The following is a 12,331-nucleotide window of genomic DNA, read 5'->3' on the forward strand; positions in this document are numbered from 1 at the left end:
GCTGCAATGTAGATTAATACTGGCTTAAACAACTAATTTAGAATGATGAAAATAGCAAATCACAGTATTCCAGTATATGACGCTATACTTGATTGTTAGGAATAACTGGATAGCTTTGTGTAAACTGTTCTTAAATTTGGGGGTGAGATGGAAGAAATTGAAGTTACACATGCTGTCTTGTTAGTTTGAATTGATTTATTTTTTGGTGGTTGCTTTTGTCAAGTACCTTTTGATATAAATCTTTGGGAAGTATATTGAGTTTTGCTGGACTTTTATGTTGTGTTCTTGAGTTGCTTTGATATAATTTTAAGGCTGGAGTGCTTTATTGTGGGCTAGCTTATTTTATATGTGCTTTTTTTTCTTTTAAGTTACTACCTAAATGGAATTATATTGAGTTTTGCTGATTGTGTTGTAATTCACAGGCTCAGGCAGCTGTTCAAGGACCTGTTGGTACAGATTTCAAGCCTTTAAATAGTACCCCTGCAACAACCACAGAACCCCCCAAGCCTACATTCCCTGCTTATACTCAGTCTACTGCTTCAACCACTAGTACAACGAATAGCACTGCAGCCAAACCAGCTGCTTCCATAACAAGTAAGCCAGCTACACTCACGACAACCAGTGCAACCAGTAAGTTGATCCATCCCGATGAGGATATATCACTGGTGAGTGGTTTTCAGTTTTTACTAATAAGTAATGGCTACAAAAGCAAAAAAAATAATCGCATTTCACCTTTTAGTGAGTGATCATGTACTGGCATGTACCCTTGTGTGAAATGATTTTGATGCTCATAAATTACCTTTCTTGGTTCATGAAGGAAACATTAAAAGAGGGTTTTGTTCCAGTATTTCATGTTTTGAATACTAGAATGGGTTTGAAATTATACGTTGTTCCCCCCTTTTTATTACTATTTTAGTTACATAAATCTTGGAATAGCTGTCAGCCAGCATCAGTAGGTCACCAAAACAGATACTAAAAACATTGCTGACTCTTTTCCATGTTATCTTAATGTATTTTAAAAGGCCATGTTTTAAGCGGGTCCACTATTTTAAATCTTTTTTTTTTTTTAAGATTTTTGTTTATTATTATTATTTTTTAAATTTGCTTTTCAAATGGGGAAGGGCAGGGCAATTGGGGTTAAGTGACTTGCCCAAGGTTATACGGCTAGTTTTTGTTTTGTGTGTGTGTGTGTGTGTGTGTGTGTGTTAAGTGTCTGAGGCCAGATTTGAAATCAGGTCCTTCTGACTCTAGGGCTGGTGTTCTATTCACTGTGCCACCTAGCCACCCTGTGGTCCACTATTTAAAGATAGTTTGACAATAGAAAGTTAATACTATGTTTCCTAGGCATGCTTTAGCTGTAATATATTGTACTAGCATCTATTTGGGATGGTTCACCTAGAAAGTGGAAAATTATGCTGACACTTAGAAGTTTCAATCCAAGATGGTTTATGGGTGTTTTGAGTATTTTAACTATTGTATCCAAAGTTTCTTAATGTTGACTTAAGTTCTGTGTATTGAGGTTTTAAAAGTATTTTGCTTTATTTCTGTTCTTAGGAAGAGAGAAGGGCGCAGTTACCTAAATATCAGCGTAATCTTCCTCGACCAGGACAAGCCCCTATGGGTAATCCACCTGTTGGACCAATTGGAGGTATGATGCCACCACAGCCAGGAATTCCTCCACAACAGCAAGGAATGAGACCCCCATTGCCTCCTCATGGTATTTTTTTCTTTTCATTCTTTTTAAAAACTTACTAACTTTAAAAATTTACTAACCCTAACCCTAAAAACTTACTTAATGGACTCTATGAACATAGAACATAACCTTTTTATAGATTTTAAAGTAATTGACATTACAGAATGTGTTTTTCAGGGCCTACTTACCTATATTATATCTTTGGATGTGTTTTATAGGTCAATATGGTGGTCATCATCAAGGCATGCCAGGTTACCTTCCTGGGGCTATGCCTCCATATGGGCAGGGACCTCCAATGGTACCCCCTTATCAAGGTGGGCCACCTCGACCTCCGATGGGAATGAGACCTCCTGTAATGTCGCAAGGTGGCCGTTACTGATGTTACTTCGCCCAATCTAATAGGTTTGGAGATTAAACCTTTTCTCATCTTGTGCTGTTTATATAGCCAAGCTTTCGTCAATTAAGGCTTCATTGTGACTTTAACAAACATTATCTTCCCACATACCAGGAACTATTGGACATTTTGTTTTACACGGGAAAAATTTATTTGGAATAATAAAGCAGGAACTTTTCCTGATGTTGCAATTTATACTGTATGGCTTCTTTTTCATGTTTCATCTAGGTTTTTAGAAGTGAAGTATAGTAAATATGGTTCGTTAAATTGTGAAGGCGCTGGAATTACATGAACATACCACCTTAAAGGCAAGTTCTGTAACCTTATGTTGCTATTTGTAAAGTTATGCCTTCGCAGCATTTCATATGCTGTTGGACTTTATGTCCCCAACAAAGCTTGGTGAGGGCTGTAACTGTTTCCAAGTACCTGTACATTGGAAGTCTGAACGTGTAACAATATTTAATGTACTTAGAATTCCTCATGTTGCAGGGTATAAGAAAAAAACCTGACCCACTAAAGGTCGTGTGACTTTTCTGTACTGTTAAACTTAATTGTAATAAAATGAAAGAAAAATTGATGCCTTTTTATTCATGACCAGCTGTGGACCACTGCCTGAAAGGTTTGTACAGATGCATGCCACAGTAGATGTCCACATACAATAAAAATATGCATAGTTAACTGGCGAAGTTTTTATGTACTCTCCAATGTAGGTCACTCCTTAGCTGCATGGTGGAATTGCTTATTTTTGAGCAGCAGACATAGAGTTGTACTTTTATTAACTCATTTACTGTTTATAAGACATAATGCAAAGTATGACTACACCATTACATAATGAATATAAACACTTTTTAGTGCTTTCCTTTGGTTTCAATACATTGTGGGTGACTTTAGAAACTGAATATATGATGAATTTAACACACCTTCCCTACTGCTGCTGATTATATAGACTCTAGTGCCAGACACATATGTAACTTAGGATTGTTTAATACTGTAGTCATGGACCTCAAAAGCTTTACAGGCGCAAGCTTCTAGAAGTTTAGCCACATGCTATAAATGTATTTTCTATACTTGTCTTGAAACATTGAAAACTTGTGTACTTGATGCTACACTAATTTGTAAAATTTGAATCCTAAGATTAAAACGTTTATAGTTTCTGTATAGCAAGTTGGTTATAACTACTAATTGTAATGCTGAGTATCTTTGTGTTAATCTGAACCGTATGAGGGATTGTGAAATTAATAAACATTTGCTTTATAGTCTTAAATCTATATTAGTCTTTTAGTCTCAGACTCCACAGATGCAGCTCAGTGATTGTAGTCACTGGCTTATGATTATTGTATATATTATCACTTTGTCATAGAAAATTAAAAACATGATGTAACAACTGACTTATGCTTTTCATTTGTAGAAATAAGACCTTTTTAAAGAGCTTTTTGTTGTAAGTATCTTAATAGATTATCTGGTGTTTGATATTTTTTTCCTTTCATTTTATTTTCATTTAGTTTTGTAGTTAGAGGTGTGAATTTTTTTCCTTAAAGAATTCAGTATGTAATTATGGAAGATTTAGCTGTAATGTAATCATAAACCTAAGAGCCAAATTACTTCACTGCTTATAAATTTTTATGAGGGTGAAGGAAGAAGAGATGTGGTTAAAATACTTATAAAATATTTTTATGTTCTTTATGAAACAAATAATTTAAACTCAAATAGATATAATAAAAATGACTTGAATTTGTTAATATGCTACAAGTTTTTGTCCTAAAGCACAAAGCTTGTCCATATGGTGAATTTATTCAGGGTAGATTGATTTCAAATAGCAAGTATTTTAAACTTTTTCATTCAAGGAAATCCACATCTGAATTAAATAGTGAAAATCATTTATTTGAAAGATGCTCAGCATTATAAACATTTTTAAACTAAAAGTTGTCAGACATCTTGGACCAATACCTTTCAGCTACTATTTCATTCTTTTGGTAAGAATTTTCCCTCTGGTATGTTACAAACGTATCTGAGATCACTAGTCTTGGTGGGTAACCCAGCTGGGAATTGCATAAGAGCCCCTGCCCTCAGAAGGGATCTTATGCTCTGTCTCGAAATTCCCCAAGAAGCTTGTAACTGTACAAAAAGATAACAAATGATTAAAATTTTTTGGCATCAATAGGCAGGAAAGGATTTCTAAAACTAAGTTAATTGAAGTGCATTTAGTTGTGACTTGTTGAAAAAGTAGATTTTTGATAGATTTTAATGATTTTTATGACTTAAGTGTGTGGTCTCTTTACTTGACTTGGACTTACCTTGTGTGAAGTTGTGAATTTCCATTTTATATTTGAGACCAGTATTTTATAACAAAATTCTTAATGCCCATTGAAGTCTCTGGATCAAGATTTTTATTAATTACTTTATCAAAATTGTAACATTTTTCTGCAGTTATATTTAAAAAATCAAAAAGACTAACACTTGAATATTATCTTATCATCTTGATTAAACATCACTTGTAATTATGCAGGTAGTGCAGAAGTCAGTACTTCTAGTGGCTTTGATGCATCCCTTAAAGTATGATTAAACTTCTGGAAAACACTTTCCTTGTGCCTAACTGCTTCTGTGGTCCATGGTGATATGTATTATTTAAATTGCAAAATTAGAGATCTTGTCACTTTATGAAGTTTCCTTAAGTATTTGGTAAAATTGTAGGTGAAATCCTGTGAACTGGGCTTACCTGGGCAGCAGGCAATATATAATTTTCATAGTTAAGAAAGTGACAAGACTGATTTACTTTGGTCTGTCAGTTTCTCATTTTTCCTTCAAGACTAACTTTTTAAATTTGTCTGGCACTAGTTGTTCTGGTTGAACTATTAGTTTTATTGTGAGACAACCCAACCGAGGGTCAAGTGGCTGGTGGGATTTTTATTTCTCCTAGAACATTTCTAATTTAGTGACATAACATAATAAATGCTATGAGGTATGGGGAAAATATTCAGTAGGTGTATTAATGTTCCAATGATCAAGCTGCAAATCAAATGTTTTTCTCAGCACCTCCTTTCTAGTTTAAAAATGTTTGGGAGAACACCCAACAAGTAAAAAATGTGGGCTTAGTATGAAATTATAGTAGACAAGTAGCAAAAAGCTGATTTTTCTTTTGCTTGCTTGATCATTGGGATTTTGTTCATTTTTTATGCATGTCTTTAAAATTAATTGGGTCATGTTTTTCTAAAATTGAAATTTTCTTCTTCCTATAGCCCTGCCATAGGACAGGCTGAGGCTGAGTCTCAGTGTTGCCCTGTTCAGTCTGAGGCAAGTGGGATTTATTTTATTCCTTATGGGGGCTTTCACAGCTTTATGGCTGTTGGATATTTATGTCCCCAAACTTGCAGCAAGTTTGGTGAAGGCCCCTACATTTAATTAAACTTAGGATTTTTATAATCTTTTGGCAGAGAAGGCTCTATATTAATATTCATGTTTGACTGTGGTGTTATTAGATAAACAAAACTGAATGTTAGGAATTTATTAGTTCTACTATAGCAACATTAACATTTTTTGAAATTAATCTTATGTATTATCTAGTATTTAGACTGCCTCTACTTCCCTTTATTTAGAGGCATAAAATTTATTGTTATGCTTTATTTGTATTATTGCCTACAAAAATTTGTCTTGTTTTTTAACTGAAACATTATATTAGACCTTAGATACATTACATAATTAAAGTAAATTGAATATTTAAAATTGTGTTTGAAATCACAAATTTTGTTACCTATAAATATTTGATATTTTGAAGTCACCACATTAGAGCAAATGTTAATGTAGAGCCCCTACATTACATGGGGAGGTGGGAAGAGAATAGAAATTTGACTTTATAAAGTCTACTAAAAGAAAGGGAATGAAACTTTTGAGCATAACAAACATCAGTTTAAAAGATTTGCTGGCTAACATTTTTAATCAGCCCTGAAATTGGGGAAATGTGGTATATTTTAAAGTTAGTAACATGCTTTAAAATTGCAATACTGAGATAATTTTGAGGTTTCTTTTCAGGCTAATTGAACAGAATCCCAATCCATTCTAACTAAATTTTACTTGGTTAGACAAAAGGAGACAAAAGCTTAAACCTAGATTAATGCCTTTATTCATGAGTGTTTTGGCCCACCATTCTGCCTCTTGGAAAGCCTTTTTTTGAACAGCAAAGTTAAAAACATGTTAAGCATTTAAGAATTGTTGGGTTTTATTTTTCTCTTTAGCGCTTATAAGCCTGAAATTAAAATATTAAGTAATTACTAAATCGCCAATTGTTTTTAAAGGTTTTATAAAGATAATTTTTCATTCTAGCTTTTAGTGGATGATAGAAAAATTTTTTAACTTTCTTTAACAACAAATTTATTGCTTCTAATAACTTCATTTATTGCTGTTTGAATAGTTTTAATTGACAGATCTAAAAAGATAACCCTGCTTCTTACAGGAAGAGTCAGATGTTTGGCTTCTTCCATAGAATTAGCCATTAATTTGTCTTCTAATACTAATGTCTAGAAATTGCTTATTCTTATACTTACTAATGCCAGAACTTTAGATGAGCTTGAATCAGCTGAGAGCTCTTATCCACCTTAGTAGGAACTATTCTTGTAATATGATAAATTTTACTACTCCTTTATCTTAAGGGGTGGTATTTCATAAGGGAGATCTAAAGTCTATTTTAAAAAAGAATATAGTTAATAATGTACTAAAAAGTAACTTTGTAATTTGTGCTTTAGTGGCTAAGTAGAAATTTAGAGATAAGAATTAACTAATGGTTCAGGTATCTGCAGCATCCATAGATACAATTGGATAAATGTTATGGTTACTTGATCACAAAGAAAATCTTTGTTTTAATAAAATGAACAGTAGATGTTTTCAAGCATAATGATAATGTTTGTTATGTAGTCAGAGGTATAGGAACCCTCTTGCACATTATATTTCCCCTCACTTTGTACCATAATCAGCCATTATGTTTTTAAATGGGTATCCTCCTTTGATCTAGCCATGGGTCATCCAATTCTGAATGCTCTGGATTTGATTTTCTTTTCCTGTAATTCTTCAAGTTAACATAGTTTGGCTAAGAGGAGGCATGAAATCTTAAAACTTTCAATTTGCCTCTGACACAGTGGTTAATAGAAATACTTGGCATAACTTTGTAAATAGGTGTTTTGTTAATTGCATTTCTAGCAATTAACTACTGTGATTTGAATTTTCTCCCCTTCACCTAACTAGAATCATTTACTGTCATTGTGTGGTTTTCATAGCGCAGCAGTCACCTGATTATGCCTTATATAATATGTAAAGTGTCACATTTAAAATCAGAAGCACTTAGCTTTTTATAGCATTTAGTACAGTGCCTTGCACATTGTTGGTGCTTATAATTTTGTGGTTGATGCTGAATTACTAAAATATTTTCCATAACAACCCCTCTACCCCTCCCTCCCCCCCATTTTGGATCATGTTCAGTTGAATGTGTAAAGAATGGGGAAGTAAAAGCTTCTGTTTGGACTGCTCTGACATTTACAGATCATCATCTTCATATCATAATATTGAAACATTTGTAGGTTTTTCCTGCTCTTGTGAACCTAGCATTGGTTGGAAATGAAGAGTGAGTGTGGCATGTGAAAGAATGCTACACTATAAAATGATCCATTGGAATGTTGCTGTCTTACTAACAGAAGCAGAATGCCTTTGTAAATAGATTTGTTCTATTTGTCCTCCTAAGGAAGAATTGTTCTCCCCCTCCCCCTTTCCCTGTCTTTCCTCCCAATGTTAAGAGTGTCTTACTACTCTAAAAATATGTTAAAGTCAACCCAGTTTGTTTATGAAAAATCTGGTCTGTAATTTTTTTCTTTAAGGGGATTTTAAGACCTAAATGTAGATCGAAAGAGGATACTTTCTGGTGGTTAACTAGGATGCACCTGCTTTGAGTTTATAATGGTGGACACTGGCCAATGCTTATTCAAGAATAACAGATTAGTTGGAAAATTTTCTTGATTGAGGTATGATAGGTAGAAAGATTTAAGTTTTTAGGAACTTGGTGGTTAAAACATACCACATAATGTAATCAAATTACCCAGGATAACTGCAAGGGAGGTGCATGTAAGTAAAATCTATCTTAGTTTCTTATATCACTTTCTTTTCATTGAAAGCTTTTTTTTATGCTAAATTGCTATTTATAGATTATGTAATAATAAGGTGTATGAAACAACATTTGGCAGAATACAGTTTTGCCACATGAGTAAATTGGCAAATCGTTTTGGCTTTGTTCTCTTCCTCTAGTATCAGTAACATATTAGGAGTTTCACCACTAAGGTGAAAAGAAGCCCCCAAAGATTTTACCTTTCATTGTTGAAATTTTATTAAAATTAGGGAAGGGTTTTGAGAGTTCTGTGCTGTCCGGTTTGGACAAAATAAAGAATCATGGTGATCTTCCCTTAACCCCAATAAACCTTTATTGTTTTGGACAGATCCTCTGTCCTGATTTTAAATCATATAGTTGGGGGCAAAGAGAGACTACTTTCTGCAACCTACTAAAGTTTTTTAAAAATGGTGATATTCTATACTGGCCCAAATTTAGCAAGACATTTTCATATAGGGAAAAGTTCCTGCTCATATTTGGCATTTGGTTTTGTGTCCTCCAAAGTAATGAAATAATTTTTGGTCATATTGGGAAAATTATTTTCATCTAAACGTAAGTTTTCCTTAATTTGCTTCATACACGGTTTAACACTTTAAACTAGAAGGGAAGAGTATCAGTTTCAAGACATGGAGGAAGTAATAATCATCAGCCACTATCATCACAGACTAATAAGACTACTTAATAACTAAAGTGGGCAAGGGTAAAAAAATATAGGGAAGAAATAGAGATTTTTGCCTTTTTGGTAGAAAAGACTAACCAAAATTGTATAGCAAATCTCATTTTAATTGAAATTAAAAATAATAGAAATCGCTGAGTTCTGTCATCTTAAGTTTTGACAGTTGAAAAGAAATCTTGTCTGTGGTATAGAATTTTCTTTAATTTAGAAGTTATTTCTCTATCTTGAGATTCTGCTCCTTTAGAAGCAATTTGCTTTATAACTTTCCTAAGTCAAAATACCAGAAAATGCAAATTATGTCATTGATCAGGAGAAATAATTTCATCATTCAGATCAGATCACACCAAATTAAATAGCCCGTGTAAAGTAATTTTGTGGCATTTAGAAAAATAACTAATGTTTAAATAGCAGGCTCTGAGGAAATTTAATGCACATTGACTTTATAACTATGGATTTGAACTCCTCAGTTTAATACAATTTGTGTTTTTGTTAACTAGCAGCAGAATTTCAGCATTTGCTACTTACTGGTAGAGAAGAAAAATCCCACAGCACTGCCAGTACAGGTTAGTTTAATCTGTAAGTACCTGATGTTCCTATTTGAAATTTTGTTTTCAACATATCCATATAACCACACAAGGAAAAAAAAGCCTTCTAGTTAAAGAAATATGACTACATCTAATATTGGCTGCTTTGGACATGTAAAAGCACACACTTGGGGGCAAAAGCAGTTCTAGACCCTCTGATTTTAGGTCAAGTTACAATGATCTGGCTCTTTGTGGTTGACCCAAAATAGACTTTCCACGTGCTTTCCACGAAAGGAAAAGGCAGTAATAGTTTTGTTTGGCCAAGACTCAAGTACTGGAAACCAGAGCTTGGATTCATCTGTTGTTGGAGCCTCTCTACAACCTTTCTTGCATTCTCCCTTTGTTTAAGATATCACTTTCACAGTGTGGCTTGAAGTCTTGAAAAAATGTTGACTCTCTACAGTTTAGGAACTCCAAATGGTTGTACAGGCATAAGATAGAAAATGTTAAAATAGTGTACATTTTGGCTATAGATGTCTTAGTTTTGCTACAAACAAGCATTAAATTTTTGCTTATTTTACATTAAAATATACCTCAATTTTATGTTACTGTTCGACTTTTAGGTACTTTTTACATTTGTACTAAGAACAGCATAAAACCTCATTTGTTAACATCTAAGTTAATGCAAAAACTCCACATCAGGAAATTCAGGCAGATGCTGCGTGATAACTTATGGGTGGGAAGTAATACATGTATATATTTTAACATTGAGTTTTTTATTCTACCAAGGGCTTGAAATGATGCTAATAACCATGTTCAGTTTTTTTCTCCTTAAAGTATTGCTAAATTTTGGTTCTTAAAGAAGAGTGTGTGTGACTTATTCTGGGAATTGGGAGTGGTATGAAGAAATGAATCTTTAAACAACATAGATAAGCTATATAAATGTGGATCTTAAAATGTGGGGGAATTTTACAAAGCATTTATTTTTCAGAGGCTTAAATTCCCCTCCCTTCCTCATTCTTGAGCTTTGATTATAATGTCTTCTTTTTACTTTCATTACTATAGGAAATTTTGTTGGGGGGGGGAGGTTGGGAGGGGAGTACAAAGATTCATAGGACTTTATCTGGAAGCTACCTTTTAAAATTTTTAAACTTAAGATTTTTCCCATATAGAAATTGGGAATACTTAAATTTACCTAGTCTTGTGCTCCTGCTAAATTGGAGTTATAACTATTTGAAAACAGTTGCCTTTTCATGATTTCATAGACAAGTCTTATTGGTTAAAAAAAAATAAATCTAGGGTTATCTGCTGGTAATGTGTTTTTTTTTTTTAATAAGATCACTTACTGTTGTTTCTTATACAAAATTACCTGAGGGCAAAGGTTCCCTGCCTTTCACAGTTTAAACTGTATTTAAGAAATGGAGTAGATACAGTGGAGATTTGGTTTTCCTTAAAACTATCTCTATACAAGCTGTCTTCCTGGTGAGTACCATTTTACACTTTTATCTCAAGTTTTACATTTTTTTAAAAAATGAACTAACTTAAGGCACCACCTGCTTATAGTTTTAAGCAGAGTTCCAAATAGCCTTCTAGGATTTACCTTAAGCCAGGAGCATTAAGAAGGTGATGTTGCATGGCTTAACATTTACCCACTATTCTTTTGAAAGTGTTAGGTTAAGAAGAAATCCAGATTATTTCATTCTGAAGAAAATTAGCATTTTCTACACAGGGCTTTAAAATATTGAGTCTATTAAGCTTTGTCAATCAGGTGTAGAAGTGTAGTTATCTGATGATTGGCACCTACTTTTTTCAGGTAATAGAATAGAAATAGTTTGTTGACTAGTTCATTTTCAAGTGAATGTTGAGAGATTTCAAAAAACATTTAGATAGAGTTTTGAAAGGGCTTACTTAAATATAGTCACTTAAATAGTTTACTTTTTGACATTCTCTTAGGCATGAACATTGCACATAGATTATTTCTTTATAACATTAATTCTGCACAAAAGTAAATTTTTAGGAATTTTTGCCTGATTCTTGCTGGTGTAACTAGCCTCTTGAGTATATATCAATGTAATTGTGCTACCTTCTGTTCCTTGTTTCTATACAGTGTAGCAAAATTGATTTTTTTTTTAAAGCTTTACAGTCTGGTTAATTGCCAGCATTTGCTAAAGGTGCTTTCCTCTCATGAATTCCCTGCTGTGATTTTGTGAACCCTTGACAGAAATGTCACTTTGAAATTTTTGGTACACAGAAATGGTGGTTGCACAAACTCAGAAAATAAGTGTTTTCTGAATGTGTTCAAATTATAATATCTCCTGGAACTGGCACTAAATGAACAAAGCCTGGCTTTGGTTGGTATCTGTAAGATTTACAGTGAAATAAAACTTGAAAAGCACTGTCCTTTCCTAGATAAATATTACAGAAAGTACAAATGTGGTAAGTATATATCTTTAAATGCATGTAATGGTTGCCATGGCAAGCAACCAACTTACATAATTAATGAAAATTTAGAATTCCTAATTTGGGACTCAGACCTTTGTATATGTATCTAACACAGAAGCGTGTGTGTACAATGATTAAATGAGATGGATTTACTTCTTTTGTCTGTGTTGCTTTTTTGTTTGGGGGCAAAACAAAGCATCACCTTGTAAGTATTTTGAGTTTTCTTATTCAGGGTTTCAATCAGGGACTGTTAATGATGCACATGACTTCATGAGAAGAACTACTAGAATTCCATATTTGAAATTGAAGTAACTCTTAAAAGCATAGATGGTGTGCTTAGCAGTATTTCTGGTGACCACTGAAGATGGGGATTGCCAACATTCTGGATAACTGAAGCAAAAAAAATATAGGCCATTTGATTAAATAAAATTTAGTAAGGAAAAATAATTTATATTTTTGT

General features: G+C 33.3%; 1 protein-coding gene across 11 annotated transcripts in view; it reads left to right on the forward strand.

Moving 5' to 3' along the window:
- Positions 1-12,023, forward strand: part of ZNF207 (zinc finger protein 207) — a 48,671-nt gene extending 36,648 nt beyond the window's left edge. For 9 of the 11 annotated variants that reach the window (XM_069089908.1, XM_069089907.1, XM_069089903.1 and 6 more), the window contains 3 exons: positions 423-665; positions 1,555-1,717; positions 1,912-12,023. In XM_069089908.1, the coding sequence (XP_068946009.1) occupies positions 423-665; positions 1,555-1,717; positions 1,912-2,072 (567 nt within the window). In that variant the 3' untranslated portion in view covers positions 2,073-12,023. The remainder of the gene's footprint in view (positions 1-422; positions 666-1,554; positions 1,718-1,911) is intronic. The other 2 variants (XR_011168661.1, XR_011168662.1) reach the window with 2 other exon arrangements.
- Positions 12,024-12,331: the final 308 nt, after the last annotated feature.

The sequence above is a fragment of the Petaurus breviceps genome, unplaced genomic scaffold (assembly GCF_028583685.1).
Source record: "Petaurus breviceps papuanus isolate PSGF00001 unplaced genomic scaffold, PetGlider_PUasm1.0 186, whole genome shotgun sequence".
NCBI classification, from domain to species: Eukaryota; Metazoa; Chordata; class Mammalia; order Diprotodontia; family Petauridae; genus Petaurus; species Petaurus breviceps.